This window comes from Artemia sp. Qi Xiang Cuo, chromosome 14 (assembly GCF_049724085.1).
Source record: "Artemia sp. Qi Xiang Cuo chromosome 14, ASM4972408v1, whole genome shotgun sequence".
NCBI classification, from domain to species: Eukaryota; Metazoa; Arthropoda; class Branchiopoda; order Anostraca; family Artemiidae; genus Artemia; species Artemia sp. Qi Xiang Cuo.
In genome coordinates, this window is record NC_142807.1 from 71,075,433 (window position 1) to 71,098,627 (window position 23,195).

General features: G+C 35.5%; 1 protein-coding gene across 1 annotated transcript in view; it reads right to left on the reverse strand.

The window, feature by feature from the left end:
• Window positions 1–10,730: 10,730 nt before the first annotated feature.
• LOC148944817 (nucleoredoxin-like protein 2) overlaps window positions 10,731–23,195 on the reverse strand; it is a 32,871-nt gene continuing 20,406 nt past the window's right edge. The window contains exon 3 of the mRNA XM_089099796.1: window positions 10,731–10,996. Coding sequence (XP_088955922.1) covers window positions 10,855–10,996 — 142 coding nt within the window. The 3' untranslated portion in view covers window positions 10,731–10,854. The remainder of the gene's footprint in view (window positions 10,997–23,195) is intronic.

The following is a 23,195-nucleotide window of genomic DNA, read 5'->3' on the forward strand; positions in this document are numbered from 1 at the left end:
GCTCATTTTAAAGCTCTTCATCATGTATACGCGCTTTCTGTAAATTCGTCTCGATAACCATCATAAAGTGTCATATGGCATAAAAAAAAGGTCGTTTTTGCGTAATTTCTGGAGTAGAAATGCTGGGAAATGTGAAAAGCGTATCATTCAAACCTATATGGTCGAAAAGCAATAACCTGAGGTTAACTGTCCCTGCTTTTTAGTTCTACTCCTTTGGAAACCTAGCAAAGAGCAAACCACAGTCCATAGTAACCGAAAGTTTAAAAACGTATCTTGAAAAAAACAAAACAAAAAAAACTGTCAAGTGAGAATAATTGCCATTTGAAATCTCATTCTGAAATAGTAATTATTATTTTGATTAATCTTAATAATAAACATTATTTCGAAAAGAAATTCATAGGAATATCCGGGTTGCAGCCATGGCTAGCAACCTAGTAAGAGACGATCACGTCCGATACTAAGAAATATAATAACTCATAACTCATAGCAATCTACTGAGTCACCTTCTCAGTAGAGGCCTCCCCCAGGCCACTCAGTGCGTCCCCAGATGGCAGATAGGGGAACGTCCTGTAGATATGCAGTGCACCTCCCGGTAGGGAGGCGCGGACCAAGGGAGACCCGGTCTCTGGGGGTCTTGAAATATAGCTGGAGCACCCACGTCTGGGGGCCATAAATTCAGCTGAAGGAGGTAGAAGGCCCCTCTGATGTGCACTGGGCAGGGCCCATCGGCGTATCGATACATCCCGCCAGTCATAAACCTTCTCCCAGCAATGGCAAAATTGCAGGTAATGCGAGACGCCAGAAGGGCGCATTATCGGTAGTAGATATAGCCGGTCCCTGCTAGGGATGGAGAGGAGTGGCTTACCGCTGTCCTGAAATTAGCCAAGAAACCTTCATTCTTATTAAAGATTATGAAATACAAACGATCAAGAACGAGAACCAATACTACCGCGTCCGGGGTCACCGACAAAGTTACCGCGTCCAGGGCAACCGACGAAGTTACCGCGTCCTGGGCAACCGACGATCTGACGACCGAGAATCTCGCGAATGGAGACACTTTAACAACGTTGACAACTCCGACCCCGGAGGCTATTCTTTCCCCTAAATTGATTTTATCCATTGGAACCCTGAACGTTAAGACGCTTCCTAAACAAGGCAAAATAGATCTTATCCTAAATGAACTAAGCCGATATAAATGGGATATTGTGGGACTTTCAGAAACACAGCTCCCTACCCCTGGCGTCCATCGCCAAGGTGTTGGCTTTTTGATGTCGAGTAAGGCACGAAGATCACTGATTTCCGTAACGCCTGTGTCAGAACGGTTGATTATGATACGAATGAAAGGATCCCCGATCAACATCACGATCATACAAGTCTACGCTCCTGACTGCAGCAAACCAGATGAAGAGTCTGACAATTTCTACCTTCAACTGCAAAGCCTAGTTGACGCAGTTCCCAAACAAGACCTTGTTGTTGTCGTTGGCGACTTCAATGCTATTGTTGGTAACGCTTCTACTGGAAACGAAGATGTTATGGGTAAATTTGGCCTTGGACGACTTAACAAGAGGGGAGAACCCCTCATTGAATTTTGCAGAGACAGCGATCTAGTCATTACCAATACTCTCTTCAAACACAGAGAACGTCGTAAGGCGACATGGACCTCGCCGGATGGAAAAACCCGTAATCTTATTGATTACGTGCTCGTCTCTAGGCGCTGGAAATCGTCTGTGCTAGATACTGTCACCCTCGCAGGTGGTGATTTCGACAGCAACCATTCTCTGGTCATGTCTGCACTAAAGATACGCCTTAAATCTTCCGCAAAGCTGAATAAGAGACCCGCTCGTTTCGACACACATCTTCTCAAGACCCTCAAATCCGCCAGACCTACACTGATGAACTGTCTACTCAAATATCGGACCTTCTTTCTGATATTCCTATAACTCTGTCTAAAGAGGACATCGATAAACTGGTCACAGACTTCTCTAAGATCATCAGCGAAGTAGAGATGTCCACCTTAGGAAGTAAAAAGGGTGATAAAAAGCCTTGGATAACCCACAAAATTACTTTATTATGTGCTGAGAAACGAAAACACAATAACAGGTCAGACCGAGAGAGTAGGGACAGATATAAGCAGTTGAAGCGTGCTGTAGAAACAGTCACCCGTAGAGCCCATCGCACCTACATTAAAGACAAATGCGAACGGTGTGAGTCTGATTTTAATAAAGGCGACTCACACTTTATGTATAAGAGAGTTCGTAAGCTAACAAACAAGAAAAGTCTCAGCTCTTGTGCATTGCTAGATAAAAACGTCTCCCAGAAACAAACCACAGAAAGTATCCGATCAAGATGGTTGGAGAATTTCAAAGAAAAGCTTAATCCTGATATCCTTCCTCTCCGTTGTGAGGTCGAAGACGCCATCCAAGCTCTGAAGACTAACAAGGCACCTGGCCTGGATGGAATACAGGCAGAACTGCTGAAAGTCCGGTGTGAACCACTTATAGATCTTTTCCACAAGACTATATCCGCTGCCTGGCAAGAGGGTCATTTCCCAAATTCTTGGTGCGAAGCCACAATTGTTCCGCTACACAAGAAGGGGTCAAAGGCGATATGTGATAATTACCGTCCTATTAGCCTAACAAGTCAAACTGCCAAGATCTTCAAACGAATTATACTCCAACGGATCAGAGCCGTGTCGTCCTTAGTCATCCAAGAGTACCAAGCCGGTTTTCGCCCTGGGAGATCGACCGTTGACCAAATTTTCACTGTTCACCAGATTTTAGAGAAATATCTGGAATTCGGTCGTGACCTGTATCAGCTCTTCATCGACTTTAGGCAAGCATTTGACCTTATTTGGAGAAATGGCCTATGGCATATCCTCCTTCATTACAGAAACCCACGAAACCTAGTCGACCTTATCAAAGATATGTACTCCAAATTTGGGAGTCGCGTCATGACTAGTGAAGGTCTCACTGACAGTTTCCAGACGTCCACAGGTGTCCTTCAAGGATGTCTCTTGTCTCCAGAGCTGTTCAACCTTTTCCTCACAGAAGTCTTATCCCCGGTGGAAACAACTTGCGGCGCACATATAGGGGGTGTTCAGACAGATCAGCTAGTGTACGCTGACGATATCGACGAAATGGCTGAAATACCCGAGGATCTACAAGCCGTTGCTAACGACATCCTCAAAGCCACTAGTTCTTTTGGAATGATCATAAATATATCAAAAACAAAAGCTACGTTCTGCTCACTAAAGCCGCAGGATACAGTTAAGCCAGACCTGAAACTTAATGGAGAGAGTATCCAGTGGGTCGACGAGTTCCCTTACCTCGGTAGTTTGATCATCAGCGACAACAGTCACTCAAAAGACATTAAAAGTTCCAGTTTCAAAGCCCTTATGCCCATATGGCGAAGTAAGGATTTGTCTCTGTGGCTTAAGACACGACTTTTCGATACCCTGATCATCCCAATCTACTCATGTGCACCATGGACGCTGAAGGTGGATGACTATCGTCGACTCGCAGCATTTGAAACTAAGTGCCTCCGCCGGATCGCCGGAATCACTTACCTTGATAGAATCTCAAATGTCGAACTTCTCGAGCGCCTTAAAAATATAACAAACAATTCTCATGAAGATCCAGCAACTTCGATGGCTCGTTCACATACAACTGATGAGTCAGTACCGTCTCCCGAAATCACCTTCGAAGGCCAAATTCACGGTTCTCGTCCTCGTGGTCGTCCCCCAAAAAGGTGGAAGGAAAACTTTGCACCTCACCGCCTCTCGGACCTTTTTCGCCTAGCAGGAGACCGTGAAGCATACAAAAGGCACATCCACGCCATTACGAATAAAGAGGCCCTAAGACGACCTTCAAGGACGGACGGGACCTAAGTCAAATAAGTCAACTCCTAACAATAGAGTCAGATCAAAACAAGAAGTACACTATAGAACCGCCTTGTCCGAAACCCCTATTAAGGAAACTTACCGTTCCTTGGCTTGAACAAAAAGGGAAATGTATTCGCTTGAAAATCAAGAAAAGTGGCTGAAACCACGAAATTCTGCATATACGGCATTTTCTTTTCTTTTTCTCTCATAACGGGGCACTGGATCATCGTAGAGAGCTGTATAATGGCTCATTTTAAAGGAAATTGATGGGGTTCAAAACTTTCTGTAATTTTTTTTTTTTTTTTAATACAGTCAATTTTTTATGAAAAACTGCATTGTTCATGTACAAGATTGATGAATGATCTAAAGCCGAACTGGCCAAGGCATGACAAAAACAAAGAGACAGAAATCTCAAGATAAAGAAAATGGACGGGACTACAGCCAGTAGAATGAAAAGACAAATTAAAACGACGCGGATATTTCGCCTGTATTAAACAAGGAGTCTTTAATGCTAAGAACAAAGATAAATCTAAAATAACCTAAAATTAAGTAAAATCTAAAACCAAGAAAAAAAAAACAATATATATACAATTGTTGCTAATGTGGTTGAGCACCGCGAACCTAAATAGAGTTGTTCAATGAGAACACTAAAGCCACTGGATAAAATAAAAGAGATTGAATGTGACATTAATTATTTTGTTGTGAAATAATCCTCTGATAAAGGTAATACGATTGTAGTAATGGACAATTGTGATTACGAACAGAAAATAAAAGCCTTTTTTTCAGATAGCACCACTTAAAAAAATTGGATTTTGGCCCCACTGAAAAATGCATAAAGGCAACAAGAACTGACTTAAAGGCATTGAAAAATAATCTACATATAACCCCACAACTTTACAATTGGTTTTATCGAAGAGGTTGTTCTGCACCCAAAATCTTGTTTACACAAAATTAAAAAAAATAGATGTCCATTATATCAAATTTTCAATCGCATCTTTCCAAATTAGGAAAATGGTTGTCAGTGACGTTCCGCCCACTTCAGGGACTTGTACAGGCGAGATATCCACATCGTTTTAGTTTTCTTCTCCTTCTACTGACCGTAATCCCGCTTGTTTTCTTCATGTTGATATTTTTCTCTTTCTTTATTTTCTTTTGACTTACACTTTCCAGCTTGGGAATAAACACCTGAATTTTTAGTGTACAACTGTTTCTTTCATTTCACGCCTTTGATACTTCTTGCCAAATGATTTGAGTTTTCTTAAAATGTTAAAGCATGCTTCTGAGAAGCTCAATTTTTTTCCAGTGATAGAGTACAGAAATTGCAATATTAAACGACATAAATTCTTATAAATTATATTTATAAGTCAGTTTGTTTGAATCAAAATCATACCGGGCCCCAAATATGACACGTATGCGACTGCAACTGAAACGTTGGAAATACCAATCCTGAGAGAACGGATTTTCCATCTCATGCAAAAATTTTGACAGTCGCTCCTCGCTAGTGAAAAGCACAGGGCGTTGTTGCCTCCTCTTAATGCCTCTAAAGCCAGTACTCAACACACGAACCAGTTCGGCAATTCCTTAATCCCGTCTTATACGAGGTGTTTTATTCGTATATGAGTGTTTTATACAAAATGAATCTTGAATCTCTATATTAGGGAAATTTACTTGCAAACTCCCAAATACTAAGTTCTGTTTATTTATCATTGAAATTTCAAATATGTCTTTTTTATACATTATGAAATAAATAAACAAAATTAAAAACAAGAAAATTCACAACTCCTTAATTTTACAAATAAAAGAAAAAAAGTTATGTAGCTATCGCTTTTTTATCTAACAATCACATCAGCCTCAAAGTGAAAAATAATGTTTTCTGAGAGGAAAGTTATGACCACGTTTTATTCCTATGTCCTAATATAATTAAATTAAATTACAAGCCGCAATTACAAAAAAGAAGAAGCCTTACCTGTTATGACGAATACTCACTCTAAGATAATAAAAATAACTGAAATACTATTTGAGGGAGGGTAGATACTGCTACCCCCCTAAAAATCAAGAAAAGGAAACCAATCCTCAAAATACTGCCATAAAGATTGTCTACGTTCTTACCCCACAATCGCCCTCTCCAGTTCGCGGAAATTGTTGATTCTTGGTCCTGATGATAGAACATACGTAATTCTAAGTTGTTTAGTTCTTGTTTTTCGATGTAAAAAAGGTTTCTTTCTTAAAAATGGAAACTAGAAAGATATTTATGTATGGCTTTTATTTATTTTTTTTTATAAGAGTATTCTCCCTACTTTTTTAATGATTTTTACAGTATCTTCGTTTTTTGCGCAATCTCCATGCTTCTGTTCTGTTCATTTACTTCTGTTCTTGGGTGTTTTGACTAACAGCTTTTCTCCTATCACGAACTTTTAGCTTGGAGTTAATTGGCGGAAACTAGAATGCATAGCTCTAGGCTGGTAGTTTTAGTTTAAGTTGGAGTATTTAGCTCCTTTATTTTTACGGAATGTATATGTTTTAACATATAGGGGTCTGCCGAATATTAGTAAGTGTAATGGTCGTTGTTTTCTTTGTCAAGATCACTTCATCCCTCGAAATTATGTTAAAAGCACTTAATATAATAAAAAATTTCAATGTTTATTAACTGGACAGGTAAATTGTAAAACAAATAATATTATCTATTTACTAAAATGTAAAAATTGTCCATTACAATATGTGGGGGAAACAATTAAAAAACATATATAAAACATTTTTTGGACATAAAACTATAATTACCAACGAAAAAACTAATAATGATCTAGTTCAACATTGTAATAATGGTACTTGCTCAATATCTAATCTAACTATTACAATTTTAAAAAATCTGGACCTAGAAAACTCTACTATAAAGGAAAAAAAAAATAAATTACGCACACAAGAAGAGTATTGGATCCATGATCTGGGTACCGCGTACCCTTTTGGGCTAAATGATCAAGTTGTGAAATATGGAGACATGTCGAATGTGGTTGCTAACTGTATTAATGGGTTAACTGAGCACCCTTCTTTTAATTGTCCCACTAAACGTAAAAACCGATCAAGAGGACATAGGAAAAATAATAAAAAGAATGATTTAGATTTAAATGCATTTTTAATCAATTTAGGTCACATATTTGAGACTAATGGAATGACTAGTTTAATAAAATTTTTAAATAAGTTCTCAAGGATTAATTTGATAAAAGTATTCTGGATCGCAAAAAAATATTACAACATGTAACTCAAAAAATAAATTAATTTATGATGTAGTTTGCATTTTAGCTAAATCAAAATTTATTTCAAAATATAATAAATCTGATAAAATTGTAAATAAGGATAATAGATTATATTTGTCTATTAATTTTTGTTCTAAACAAATAGAAGATATTAATTTGACAAGGATCTTAAACCAGCGGAGAGTAAGGAATGCCCTTCCATGTAATTTGGTGTATAATGGTAGTCCAATTTTAACATATAAATTTTCAAAAATAATTGGTCAAATGATTTTTAATTATAATTCAATACTTAAAAAACTGGACAGGGAGAGTAATTGGAAACCGGTTTGTAATTGTGAGAAATTTTTACCGTATGTGGATCAAACTTATAAGCATATTGTAACGGGGGATTTGTCCATTATAAAGCATCGTGATCTTCAAAATATAATGAAAATGGGTGCTAAATTCCGTCTTTCTTACCGCATAAGGCCAACAGATATTCTTAGGGGATTAAAGAATGATTTAAACTTATTTATTGATAATCGGTGCAAGAAGGAGAAAATTACTAAAGATAGATTTCAGAATCGGATAATTTTGATTTTGACTAGTGTAAGCAATAGCATGTATATAATTAACTCAACAGATTCTGTGAAAAATTAGATATTTTATAATGCCAATTTAAAACAAGCAATTGCTAATATACAGAATGAATTTATAATTGTACCAGTTGATAAAGCTAGCAATAATTTTACCGTAATTTGTCAGAATCTCTATTATTATGTTTTATCATAAGAGTTACAAACAACAAATACATACTAAAAGGCCAATATTGAGGGTAATAGATTAATTGAAAATATAAAAGACATATTTTGGAAAAAATTCAATATTAAAATAAATGATAATGATAAACAGTTTGCTTTTTTATATTGGAAGATAAAATTTCATAAGAATCCACCAAAACCACGTTTTATTACTTGGGCAGCAAGGTGTCCAACCAGAATTGCGGCTACTGATCTATCTTTAATTTTAGGAGAAATTAGAAATAAATTTAAAACATATTGCTCCTGAATTAAAAAATTTTCTAACTTTAACCCATATTGGAGTGTTAATAACTCGTTACAAGTGATAGATTCTTTGGCGAATGTTTCAGCTAAAAGAGTCGATTCATTTGATTTTACTAATCTGTGTAAAAATTTGTCACTAAATTTAGTATTCGAAAAATTGAAAATGGTGATAAATAATTATTTTCTTTTGTCTAATATAAGATTTTTTAAAATTGATGCTTTTAATAAAAAAGCCCGATGGACGAATTTCTTTAGAAGTACTATTAATTCAAGATTTTATAACTTGGATATGGTATGCGATTTATTTGAATTTGTTCTATTTAATACATTTATAAGATTTAATGGGAATTTGTATAAACAAACTGTAGGTATTCCTATGGGTGGGAATGCGAGTCTATTCATAGCAGACCTGTTTTTAAGTCAATTAGAATACGAATATATGATAAATACAAATAGCCCAAGCAATGTAAAATATAACCTTTCAAATAATAAAAGATATCTGGAAGATCTCTTAGTAATAAATTTTGTAGAGTTTATTGAGATTTCAAAAAATATTTATCCACAAGAGTTAATTCTTGAGCCTAGCTATGGGATGGGACACTCCGACCATTTCTTAGATTTAAATATTAATATTTCAAATAATAATATATTAGTTTTTAAATTATATTATAAAACGGGATGATTTTAATTTTGAAGTAATTAATTTTCCATTCCTTGAAAGACATTCAAATATTACTTATTCGGCTTATTATTCCCAATTATTTAGGTATGCAAAAATATCCAGTAATTACACAGATTTTAAAAATAGATGTAAAAAGCTGAGCGAAAAACTGATCTTAAGAGGTTTTTCTGCCAAAAAAATTTGTTGGCAATTCAAAAAATTTAGTTTTATGTATCATGAACTTTTAATTAAACATACAAAAAATTATAAAGAAATACTGAATGATATTTTAATATAAATTCTCTTGCGCTTTTCTTTTTTGGAAGTTTTAGTTTGTAGTGGTTTTCAAACAAGATTTATGATCTTCAAATTGGTAATTGGTTCCAGATACCAATAAAATATACATCTGGAAATGTCTTCATTTGTTCCAGAATGGTCTCTTTCAGTGACCTCTGGGATTTTATTAAGGAAACATCGAAACACTTTTTGTATGTAATTTTTAATAGCTTGACTAGTATGCATGTATTTCACAAGTTTTACCTGACATAGGGTTACCATATAGATCTTATGGTAGAGGCTCCACCGTGCCGGGTAAAGAAAGTAAAGCCTCGAAACCCGTTAAGGCAGGTGAAATTTCTTCTGATGAGCCCTAAATGGAAGGTTCTACTTGGAAATATTTTGCTAAATTTAAGGTGCTTTTGCTTGTAAATTTACAACGACTTACATTTATTGATGATGACTTTGCATGGACTTGGACATTTCTATTTGGTTGACGGTTCGGGTATACTATTTGTTCCTACGTAGTTGGATAGATGGGTAAGGTAAAAGCCTCGTTCAAGTGCACATTTGGCTCAATTGCTGGATTGGGACGACAGTTTTTTTTTTTTGTTTTTTTTTGCCAAGTAATTACCTCTTAAACATAATATACATTCCTGCCATCTAATGGATAAGTTCATAATGGTTCACGAATACTTCAATAAAGAAAAGTAAGACACTCATCCAGTAAAGATTACGAAAGTACATATAGGACATTGAGAATCAATGCTATTGCATATGTATTTTCGAAGCCCATGACTTCCCATGACGTACAAACAACAGTTCAAATAGGGATGCATCCATTTACTAGACAGTCACAAAGTAATGACAAAGGATTTATCCCTATTTGGACTGTTATTTGTACAATGTCATTGCTGATGTCAAGAATTATGTCAATGGCCAAATCCAAATGTCTGTCATCTAGTAAGAAATTATTTTACAAAATGATTAAATATGACAGTTTCTCGTTTTCATTTATTAGGTTTAGTACTAAATTTTAACCTTTGATAACAGTTATATCTTTAAACATTTGAATGAACATGCAAAGTTAAGAGTGCATTGATACTACAATCTAAAACGCTCAATTAACCAACTGAGCTTATGATAATCACGATGCTTACTTGACAGACACATGTGAGCATAGTCAGCTGTGGCTACCAGCAGCGAATGAGTAAAATAACTACTCCCAAATCAGACTGAAACGATTACTCCTGCCTTGAGAGATTTTTCGTTTAAATGAAGTTTTGTTTCATCATGACTATAAAATTTATATCTGTGTACAAATGCTAAAATTCAAATAGAAATCCCGGTTTCTACTTAGTTTTTGTTCTTTTCCCTTTTCTAGTCGGAACTTCATCTGCAGAAAGAAAACTCGATGCATTTTGAAAGAAATAATGCCTGGTCGACCTTCCGACTTCCGAAGACTTGATTTTCTGGATATTTTAGCTTTTAGATAAATTCTAAGGTCTAAAGATAAAAAAAAGTGCATTTGAAACTAGTCCTAAGGCTGAAATTCGAAAATTCTACCGAAATCTTTCGAAAACCGTAAAATCAGTATGATAATTTGATGAAATGACAGATTAAACATAAGGACAGTTTATTTCTAAGGTCACAAATTAAAACTAAAAGCCACAATACAGTGCAAAATTTTATAGGTACACGAGGAATTCATGCCAGTGCTGGAATCACACAAAATTAGGAAGTTTACTGACTTGCCCAAGTTGTGAAACAAGCCGGTCCCTTCATCTGAACATCCGCTCTGCCATTAGTAGTTATAACAGTGCCATCTCTTTTCACGATAATGAAGGCCGGTATCCCAGATACAGAAAATGTTTTTTTCAATGTGCTAAAATTAGAAGATGTGTGTCATAATAATAATAAAAAAAATGCATAAAGCACAAACGGCTCCAAGAAATAACACAGAATGGAAGGATTTTAATAGCCAAAGAAAAATACGAAACAACAACAACAAAGAACTGCTCGTGCAGTTAATTAAGGGAGCAGCTTTATTTGACTTTCAAAGCGCGCAAATAACGAACAGAAGGCAAACAAAAATAATATAGCACCATAAAAGAGAATATTCCAATAAGAGAAGAGTCAATAGAAGATTAAAAAACGAAACTAAAAAAAAAAAAAAAAAAATTACAACATGTTACCAAATAGGGTTCGTCAGAGATACCATAAGCCGTTATGGGCTGAATATATTTGAACAACATTGTACCTACTTCACTTTTTAAACGTAATTCTGCCATTCATAGGGTTTTTATTAAGTCACATTTCAGTGTTATGGCCTTTTATCTTTTTTTTTTAGTTTAGTATTTTATCTTATTCCTTGAACTATTTTCTGCTTTTAACTATTTTTCTTGCCCTTTGAATAGCTGAGTGGAGGTCTTGGATGAAATACTTGCGGTTTTCTTCTTTTCTCACTGCATGTAAATTATTTTGTTTTTCTTTATTCTCCAATACTTTAGCCTATATTCTGGTTTCAGAAATTATAAGAAGGAAAAAAAAAGGATCATCAAGCGTTTGTCGTTTTTTTTTGCAAACTTCATAATTCTTTTGTTCTCAGAAACTGAGATCAGACTTATTAGCATGATAATGAAAAATACACGATCTGCAATTTTACCCTAGCTTCGTTTTGGAGCACTTCCCAAATCAAAGTTTCCAGACGTGTCTTGAAAAGTCAATTCCCTAAGCTATTTTGTTCAGGCATATTAAAACATATTAGAGGGTAAACAACTCCAAACTCTGTTAGAAGCAACACCTTAAAGTCAACTTAACCTACTTAACCTGTCAAGATTTTCCCAGGCTAACCTAGGCCTAATTTCTGTCAGTGGATTTTCAGTTAAGACAATTCTTTAAAGAAAATCCTTTTCACGTGAAAAATATGATTATGTAATAATTATAACACAAAGAGAAATGTGAGGGATATATAAAAAGATTGTAAAGAGAAAGTTATAAGAGAACTTGTTTTTTTTGTTTATTGCTAACTAAACTTTAATACAACTTTTTTTGCCCACTATGTTCTAATGCAACTAGCATTTTGTTAACTAAATTTTGAATACAAATCTTTTTTTGACATTTTGTACACAATTTGTTTTGTGTTCATTAAATGTTAATATATCTTTGTTTTGCTAACTAAATTTCAGTATAACTTCTTTTTGCTCATTAAGTTTTAGTAAAACTTGTTTTCTGTTCACATTGTTCTGTTGCATTTTGTTAACACTATCATAAGACATACATTGTTATTTCAAACTATCTACACACCTGGTTACCCACCCCTCCCCCTCCTCCCGTTTTAATGATCATCAATTTATCTTCGTAATCAATTTTTCATTAGCTGCACTTTTTTTTATAAGGCATGCCAATAACTTTCACGGCCTTCGGAAGAACTTCTTTGATTTTAGTTGACTTATTTTTGATTTAACGCTATTAGCGTAAGACGTTATACTAAAAAAGCGTGGAAATTGGAATGAAATGTGTGAAAATAAATGGATTTGAAGTACCTTGCTATAAAAGAAATGATTTATTCACTGCAATAACTGAAACCAATAATAATAAAAAAAAAAAAAAAAAAAAAAATCAATTTTGTAAAAATTTGCAAATAAAAATTAGGAAACATTTTGGATTTTGGTGGGTGGGTTTCGGCCTAAGCCCCTCACCCCTGCTTACATCAATGAGGTGGAAATCTCCAATGAGCTGTTGCGACGGTAGTGAATTAAAGCAGTTTAGATATATGAATAGGTGGTAATATCTTAGTTAGAATAAAAATGACTTTGTTCTGAATAGATCCGAGGACAAAAATATAACCTAACTTCGTTTTGTGTCATAGTTTGTGTACGACTTTTATAACTCGCATAAAGGTCAGAAGCCCATTGATCAATTTCAAAACTCCAAAAAGACATTTTTGGAATTGAATTTTACTTATACCTGATCTCGTAAAATGTTCTATGCGTGCCATCAGTGTTGATATATTCTGGGAAACAGGACATGTGGGAAATGCAGTGGATATGTTAATATATGTCACATATGCAACATATGCAAATTAAATCTAGATTAATCAATTCAGGATAAAGAATGTTTGGCCTGTAATTAAAAAATATTTGATCTTCTTGAGCATGTTATTTGTACTGGATATTCTGTCCATTTTACACATCCAAAAATATGTCAATTTTACATATACAGAGAACTTTAATACACCAGGTTTGAAAACAAAAAACAGACGATGACTCTAGAAACCTGTAAGAAATTCAAAGGAGGGAATAGAATATGAAAAATAATTACAATTCTGTTTCTAACATTTTTGAATACAGAAATTGTACTTTTTGAAATTCTCTTCTTTACCTATGGGAAATCAGATGATTATTCTAAGCTATTAATGACTTATCGACTAGTTCCAGGTAAAAGTTCGGAAACAGCCAGGAAAGTAAATTCTTAATACTTTAGAATGATTAAAGATGACAACTTGGAACTTTTATTGAATGGATTCAGGATGGACAAACAATTAAGACGTTCGCAATTGTCCTTCGAGAAAATTACTGATTTATCCCAAATTGTACTAATTTAAAACATATACGGTGATACTTGTTCTTTATTTGATGTATTCCCCATCATGTCAAAACGTTCACAGATCATTCAGTCATTGCTTTGCGTCTAACTGGCTTAAGCTGGATTATCCTAACTTAGATTAGGATTGGTTTGATTAGATAACCCTTTTGGATGGCACTGATAGGATAATCTCTCATGGATGACTTGGATTAGGTCAAATTAACGTAAATTACTTTAAGTTAAGTTAAATTAGTGTTCTGCACAATCGAAACCAATGTTTCACTCATTAAGAATGAAAAATCTGAATTCTAAGAAATATGGTATGGAGTTCCTCAAGGCACAAATTTAGTACCTTTGATCTTTTTGATGATTTAAACCCTATCATAGCGCAAATACAAAGTCACTATAAATTTGTTGATGACCTTTCAAACACATCATTCCACACCCAAGCAAACCTAGGAGAGGAAATCACCACCTCACCAATATTTTTCCAGGTAAAGCATGATCCTGAAGATGTAATAATTGCGGTTACTGAAACAAACCGCCATATTCTACACCTTAGTTTCTGAAAACCCAGAACTCTGTGCCAAGAAGACGGACTTATAACTAAAGATGAAATAAAAATCCTAAGAATAATTTTCGAAAGCAACCTGAAATGGGATTCACAGGGTTTTGAAATGGGTTTTTGATAATTCAGTTTTATATTTATTTCATTTTATTATGTGCTGTTCCTCTCGTTTAACGTTCAGTGCTGGATGTGTGTTATTATGGTAATAAGGAGTATTTTTTAAATTGTTAAATTAACCTAAGTTACTTTAGGTTCAGTTTAAATTAAGTTAATTTACGTTAAGTTGGCGCACCAATTAACTAAAATAACCGATTCCTGATATACAGCAGGTGCCCCATTTTGACTACTTGGACATATAGAGTGTTTTTGATTTACTTTAATGACTCAACACACCCTGGTTTCAACTTAATACCCTTAACCTTTTTTTAATATTGCACATACACCCTTTTGACAATCTGAATACAAACAGTGTCCTTTGATTTATCCCCCACCCCCACCTCAACTTTCATTTAAAGTTTCAACTTAGCGCCCTAAGCCGCTCTGAGACATTGCAAATACGTCCATTTAATGACCTTGATGCATAAAGTGTCTTTTGATGTTCTTAAAATTCTCCTCAGCAATTCCTGAAATTTCAACTTTATGTCCTTGGCAGTTTCAGAAATTCTGAGAATGTTTCTTTAGACGACCTTGATGCACAAAGCGCCTTTTTATTTTTTAACCCCCCCCCCCTATCATTCCTCAACATTTTCAACTCGATACCCTTCGAAAGTCCTGAGATATCGCAGATATACTTTTTTGACAACCTCGAAATGCACAATGTCTTTTGATTTAGTTCAGTATCCCCCTCAACTTGCACTGAAAGTTTCAACTTAATACCCTTCATTGTTCCTTAAATATTGTACATACATCCTTTTGACAATCTGAATGCACATATTGTCTTTTGATTCATTTTTTCAGCTTCCTTATTTTATCTTGAAAGGTTCAACTTAATACCCTAAGCCAGCGGTCACCAACCTGTGGTCCATGGGCCACTGGTGGTCTATAAAAATGTTGAGGTGGTCCACGAAGAAAAAAGACCATTATTATATAATACCTCTTTTTTATATTTCATGAACATAAAAAAAGAAAAAAAAATCAAGGAAACTCATCACAGGTTAAAAAGTTACGTTTATTATTATACAGCTTTATTGCGACTGAAAAAGCTAAACAAAATTGACATGGGGGTTTTGCTGATACATTTAACGATTTCTGCTGCTGTACATTATTGAATCAACATACATCCATGTCAGGCTGCATTTAACGATTTCTACTGCTGTACGTTGTAGAATCAGCATACATCTATGACAGGATGCATTTCCGTTTGGCTTGTTATTTCTGCGAACAAGTTTCATTCTGTTTCCATTTTCAATCCAGTCTCCAGTATTAGTGTAGGTGGGAACTACACGCTCCTGAATTTTCTGTGGCCCGGCATAAGCTCCTTGAAAGTAAACTAATACTTATGTGAGCAAGGGTTCTCAAAGTTGAAACAGGTGAAGTGCACAATTATCAATTTGACAATTATTTAGTTAATGGACTTTTGTGAAACTATTGAGCTTTTTACATGCAAGGGTATTTTTTTTTTTTTTTTTTTTTAATTTTTCGCCTAACTCGGTATTTTAAAACAAATTTGCGACCCTGCTGATTGCCAATCAATGTTGAATATGGAGATTCAGAAAAAAAGATTGCCCCCCCCCCTCTGCGTATACGTTTATCTTGTTTAAAAAATTAGCTCCCTTCTAACTTTCCTGTTGGAGAGAAAGAGATAGCTAAAAAACTCTTTGACAATTTAGGTCTAAATTACTTAAATTTAATTCAACCATTTTATTTAATTCAACTTGATAAATATACAAACGTCAGTAACAAAGCACTTCTCCTTTGTTTTGTAAGGGTTGAGTTTCAACGAGAATTACAAGAAGAACTTCTTTGCTGGCTAAGCTTGCTGGACAGAACAACTAGCTTCGAGATTTTAAAAACACTTTATAGTTATTTTCTGAAGCACAAAATTGAGTGGAAAGTGTATTAGCATTTGCACAGGCGGTGCTGCAAACATGACTGGACATTGCTCAGGAGTTGTTGCAAGGGTAAAAAATATTTTTCACCCCTATATCCTGTCTACCCATTGTATTTTGTATTTTGAGCAGCGTTTGGTAAAAAAAAAAAAAAAAAAAAAAATGACCCCAGAATAAACGAAGTATTATCCAGTGTTATAAAAATTGTGAATGAAATTAGATATAAAGATCTGAACTCTTGAATGTTTGAAATGTTCTGCAAAGAAATGGGTTCCCAGTATACTCACCTTCTTCTTCACGCTGAGGTAAGATAGCTATCGAGGGGCAAAATACTGAACCGACCGTTCGCCATGCGTGAAGAAATTAGATTATTTGTTTCAATGGCAAAAAAATCAGAAATTTCAAGGACTTTTGTCCGATGGTGAGTGGGTAGTCAAGCTGGCATACTTGGCAGATATTTTTCTCTGTTAAATGACCTAAACATATATTCGCAAGGACAACTTAAGGACATGTTTCAATTACGGGGAAAGAGAGATGCTTTTCGAAAGAAATACCACTGTGGCAATTGCGGTTGGCGGACGAGATCTACAAATGTTTATAAATGTTGAAGAATATATGGGAGAGAAGGATTCCATGGCTTCCTCCTTTATTGAATAAAATAAAAAATAAATAAATTAACCAAGGGAAGAAGATCCCAGACGTGGAAATATGTGGATAATAGATCCATTTGTATCTAAAATCAAGGAAGACAAATTAATCATAAAGGAAAAAGTAAGCTCCATCCATCTTTCCTCTGATGACACTCAAAATAAAATTCAAATCCTCTTTATCAAGAGCTAATTTTTTGGCTCTCTCAAAAATCAATACCCATTAATGAGTGAGAAGTCAATAAAAATTTATATATATATATATATATATATATATATATATATATATATATATATATATATATATATTTGCATCTGTGCGTATTTCCTATTAACTATATTAAAACTTTCCTGATTATCATGTATGGATGCATTTACAGCAACTTTTTTTTTTCAAATCCATGTTAGTGGTCCACCAAATGAAAAAATGATACATTTAGTGGTTCATGAACCTCTAAAGGTTGGCGACCACTGCCCTGAGCCACAACTGGGAATAATTTTGGAGAAGTCATACTTTATTTCGACATTGAGCTCAGATCTTTTTAGACAGTTTTAAATTGTGCTTGTATAAACGATGTAACCCTATCTTTTTCGAAAAAAAATACACGAAGCAATTAAAAGTGCTGAAGGTGATTCTTCCCCTGGCCCTGATGATATTCCAGTGATAGCAAATAAAAAGCTGTGGTCATTTACAATGCCCCTGACCCTGACGTTGGTTGGTAAAATATTATTGGGCCCACATCATGGGCCTTGTGCTTCCTCAATTTAAAAGGGATAAAGGCTGTACATGGTAATATAAGCCTGATTTTATGTATAAGTGAAATTTTAGAATGTATATAAGGGGATTACAGAAAAAGAAGGAGGATTCAGGATTGTAAGTTGTAAGTTATGCCCAGGGGGTATATAAGGTTTTTTATAGTAAGCGTGGTTGTATAAACGTCAGAGGGGGCTCATTTGATTGGTAATCAGAAGTTCTAGCGCCCTTTTTAGGTTCAAAGTGATCGCAGGGCGTATACCCCCCTCCCACACACACACACACCTCTTATTTTCCCGAGATGCATCTGATAGAAATTTTGGGATGACCACTTGCTTTAGGAGAAACTTAGAAAAAGGCTCATTCAATTGGAATTTGGAAATTCAATTTGGCCCTTTTTAATAGTCAAAAGTGATTGGAGGGCAACAAGCCCCCCCCCATGCCCATCAATTTCCAAAACACATCTAATCAAAAACTTTAAGACAGCCATTTTGTTTAGCGTAGTTTAGAGATCTGGAAATTATGTCTTTGAGGATGCCTCCCCTCCCCCCATGACCCTCAGCGCAAGGGTTCTAAGTTATGCCCTAAGGGCATATAAGGTTTTTAAGGAAAAGGTGGCCGTATAAACTCCAGAGGGGGCTCATTGGTATGGAAATAAGATATTCTAGTGTCCTTTTTAATAGTCAAGTGATCGGGGGCAGCCACCCCCCTTCCACATAGTATTTTCAACAAATATATCTGACAGAAATTTTGTGATAGCCATCTGTTCAAAAATAATCCAAAGATCATATAATAAGGCCTTTGGGGTTGACAGAATTCCCCAGAGACTGGGGGGGGGGGGGGGGAGGGTTGTAAGTTTTGCCCTAGTGTCATATAAGGTTTTTATTAAATAAGTGGCCATGTGAACTTTAGAAGAGGCTCATTTGATTGGAATATATAGTTCTAGTTTCCTTTTAAGAGTCAAACATTATGGAGAGATACTAGCCCCCCTCCCTGACCCCCTATTTTCCTGAAACGAATTGAATTGAAACTGTTAGATAGCCATTTTGTTACTAATGGTCCAAAAATTATATAACAATGTCTTTACAGTGGACACAATCCTCTGGGCTCACAGGCAAGGGTTGTAAGTTATGCCTGGAGCATAAAAGGTTTTTTATGAAACAGATGGTTGTATAAACTCCGGATCAGATTGAGCTCATTTGATTGAAAGTTGGAAGTTTTAGTGCCCATTTGAGAGTCGAAAGTGAATGGAGGGCAATCAGACCCCCCCCCCCTCCCAAGCCTGTCATTCCCAAAAACACATCCGATCGAAATTCTAAGAGAACTATTTTCTTCAGCATTGTTGAAAAGTCCAGTAATTATGTCTTTAGGGATGTCAACCTCTCTACAGTCCTCAGGACAAGGGCTGTAAGTTAGGCAATGCGTTCATTGTTTACACATAGCATTCGTTATTGAGAAAGGAATGCATGTTTGAAGTTTACTTTCCAAGAAGACAAAGGGCATTCAGATGAGCCTTTCAGAGTATGTTGAGGGAAGTTTTGAACTAAATAAAAACCTGTTATGTGTATATGGATTGCCAAAAGGGTGTATCACAGGAATAACTGAGTATATTAATTTCGAAAATTCAGGAAATTATAAGGGAGATGATCAAAAAGGCAATATTTGCATGCTAACAATGCTACTATAACTAACACCCCTACTACTACTACTACCACACTATTCCATTTACAGTGTTGAGGGGAAACTTGAACTAAATCAAAAGACACTACGTGCATACACATTGTGAAAACAGCGTATCTCAAGAATTTATTTGGGTATTCAGTTGGAACTTTCAGAGAATGCTTAAAGGGGAAGGTCTTCTTACCAAAAGGCAATATATGCATACTACTGCTAATACTACTGTTACCTCTACATTTACTACTAATACTATTACTACTACTAATTCTGCTACTACTTCTATAGCAACTACTTGTAGGCCTAAGAGCATTGACCAAAATTTTAATAACTATATGAACATACAGGTTATCAAAAGGACATATAAGCAATATCATAGCAACATCTGATTGTATTAAGTTGAAATTTCTAGGACCTGATGAGAGGGATGTTCTGCTGACCAAAAAAAATATGGTAATACCACTGCTGCTAGTAGTACTACTGCTATTCAATACTATTACTAGTAACATCAATATTACTAATGTGACTACTGGTGTGCGTGTAGCTGAACCCCTGTAACTGAACCACCGTGGAACTGAACCCCTGTATAACCAAACCACCGTGCAACTGAGCCCCCGTGCAACTGAACCCTCGTGCTACTGAACCCTCATGCAACTGAACCCCCTTTAACTGAACCCTCGTGCAACTCAACCCCATTTAAATAAACCCCGTGTAACTGAACCCTGTGCAACTGAACCCCTGTGCAACTGAACCCTCGTGAAACTGAACCCTCGTGCAACTCAACCACCGTACTTACATTGGGTATAACACAATAGGGTTATGAGCCATAGTTATTTAACTATGGTATAGTTATTTAACCTTTAAACTATTTTAAATAAAATGGCCGTTCCAAAATTTAGATCGGATGTATTTGGGGGAAAAATAGGGTGGGGTGGAAGCCCTCCAATCACTTTCAACTCTGAAAAAGTGCACTGGAAATTTTTATTTCCAATTGAATGAGCCCCCCCCCCCCAAAGTTCATACAAAATTTTTTCTACAAAAACCTTACGTGTTAGCAATGAGCAACTAGCTAAACTGATAGCCCTTGCCCCAGATGCTTCGGGTGGGGTTGTTAACCCCAAAGGCATGGTTATTTGATCTTCAGACTATTTTGAACAAAATATTTATTTTTATTTTGATTGGATGTATTTGGGGGGGGGGGGGGGTGTCAGTCAAGAGGGAAAGGCTGATTGTCCTGTGATTATCTTTGATTCTTCGAAATTGAACTTGAACTTTCAATTTCCAATCGAATGAGCTTCTTTCAAAGTTTTTACGATTGTCCCTTCTATAAAAACCTTAAATTTTAACAATTGGTAACTTGCAATAACATACAGATTGCTGATACAGGTGTATCAGCAATTTTTTTTGGAATAGCTTTGCATATCAAGATGAAACTTCTGGGGCATCGACCTACTACTACTGCTATTAATACTGCTACTAATACTACTAATTCAACACTATTACTACTTCTACTGCTCCTACAACGACCTCTGCTACTATTAAACTAGCACTATTGAGGCTATGCATATCAAGTTGAAAATTTGACAGAATGAGGTATTTGAGGTGGAACTTGAACTAAATCAAAAGACACTATGTGTCTCAAATCAAAGACATGCATGCAGATTTTCAAAATACCATATCTCAAAAAGGGATTTGTGTATTAAGTTGGAACTTTCAGAGAGTGCTTAAAGGAAAAGTCAATTCACCAAAAGGAAATATGTGCACGCTCAGGCCTGGATTTACCATTAGGTCCTTAGGCCCGGACCTAGAAGTGCATAATGCTAGCAGGAGCAATAAATTATCACTGAGTATTTTTTTTTCTGACCAAAACTGGACTGATATGATTTATCGTCACCAGGTGCACTTTGCCGCCATGCTGCCTATTCACAGAAAAGTGACTTTAAAACAACACAGGAACTCTATGGTCACTTATAAACTGTCAGATGTCTCCCAAGAATAGTAGCTGAGAGTTTGGTATTACCCCTCTCTTTCATCACTTTCGCTGATCAGTTGTGTTCTGTTAACACACAGTTACATGGTTACATTGTTACACACAGTTTCAGTTACATGGGGTTGAGTTGCACAAGGGTTAAGTTACAGGGGTTCAGTTGCATGAGGGTTCAGTAGCACAAGGGTTCAGTTGCACGTGGGTTCAGTTACACAGGGGTTCAGTTACAATGGAACCGTGACTACTATTACAACTATGCCTAAGGGTATGAAGGTGAAATTTTCAGGAATTTTGAGGGGGAAGGTCAACTGTATCACAACACGCCGTCATGCATTGTCATAAGGGTGTAACAGCAATATCTTAGAAACAGTTTAGTGTGTTTGGTGTGTGAAGTTTAAACTAACAGGACTTGTTGTGAGGAATGTTGAACTAACCACAAGAAAATATTTGCATACCAATGCTACTGCTTCTACTCATACTACTATTACTGTTACTATTATTACTACTTCTATCAGTACTACTGTCACTAAAGCTTAGGTTACAACAATTAATGCTGCTACTACCACTACTGATACTGCTATTGAAACTAAGGATATTAAGGTGAAAAATTTGGGATATATAGAAACTGTATGGAACTAATTCAAAACACACTATGCACACACAGGTTGTCAAGTGGACCCATCAGAAATGCTTCAGAAATGGTTAATGTTATCAAGCTAAAACTTTCAGCATGTGTTGACAGATATGTTGAAGAAACCAAAGGTGCTATGTGCATACTGATACTAATGCTGATACAACTATTGCTGCTTTGCAAGATAAGGGTATTAAGGTGAAATTTTTAAGGAATTTTTAGGCAGATGTTGAACTAAATCAAAAACTAAATGTTGAAATCAAAACAATTTATGAGCATGTAGACTTTCAAAAAGGTGAAAAAGCAATATCTGTAGAACAACTTATATTATTAGTCTAGACCTTTAAGGGTCAGTTGTGGGGGATTTTGAACTAGCCAGAAGGCACTATATATATACTTTTAATACTACAACTACAGTTAATGTAACTAATGATGCTAAAGGTATTAAGATAAAACTTTTAGGGAAAGTTTAGGAGTTTCAATTAAACAAAAACTATATGCATGCCCGTTTTCAAAAGGAAGTATAAGCAATATCATAGGCAGCACCACTCTATAATAGCTAGCTAGAAACATTATAGGCACTTGTAAAGGAGCTAATTTGATTCAAAATTGCGAGTTCTAGCACCACTTTTAAGACTAAAAAGAGATTGGAGGGCAAGCAGCCCTGTTCTCAAGCCCAATCATTTTCCAAACGCATCCAGTCAAACTTTTAAGAAAGCTATTTTGTTCAGCATAGTAGAACAGTCCAGCAACTATGTCTTTACGGATTTTGGGCATTTCAACCCCCACAATTATGCATTGGGCCATTATGCTTTGAAAGTAAATGTTACTTTAAACTAAATCAATAGGCATTGTGTTTATGGTTGCCAATAAGACGCCTCAGCCATATATCAAGAATGACTGGGGGTATTAAGTTGAAACTTTTAGGGCTACTACTATTACTGCTTCTGCTCTTACAATTTAAATAAATAAAATGAGTTTAAGTGTATCCAGGTTTTTAAAGAGCATAGGTTTTGGGAATAATATGAAATTTTCCAGGTCAACTTCAGGAGGTATAAAACTAATAGACTTTTTTTATAATAGACTTTATAACAGATAATAGACTTATAATAGAATTATAATAGACTTTTTTGGGAATGATATTAAGTGTTATTTTTCAGGTAAACTTGAGAAGATATAAACTTAAAT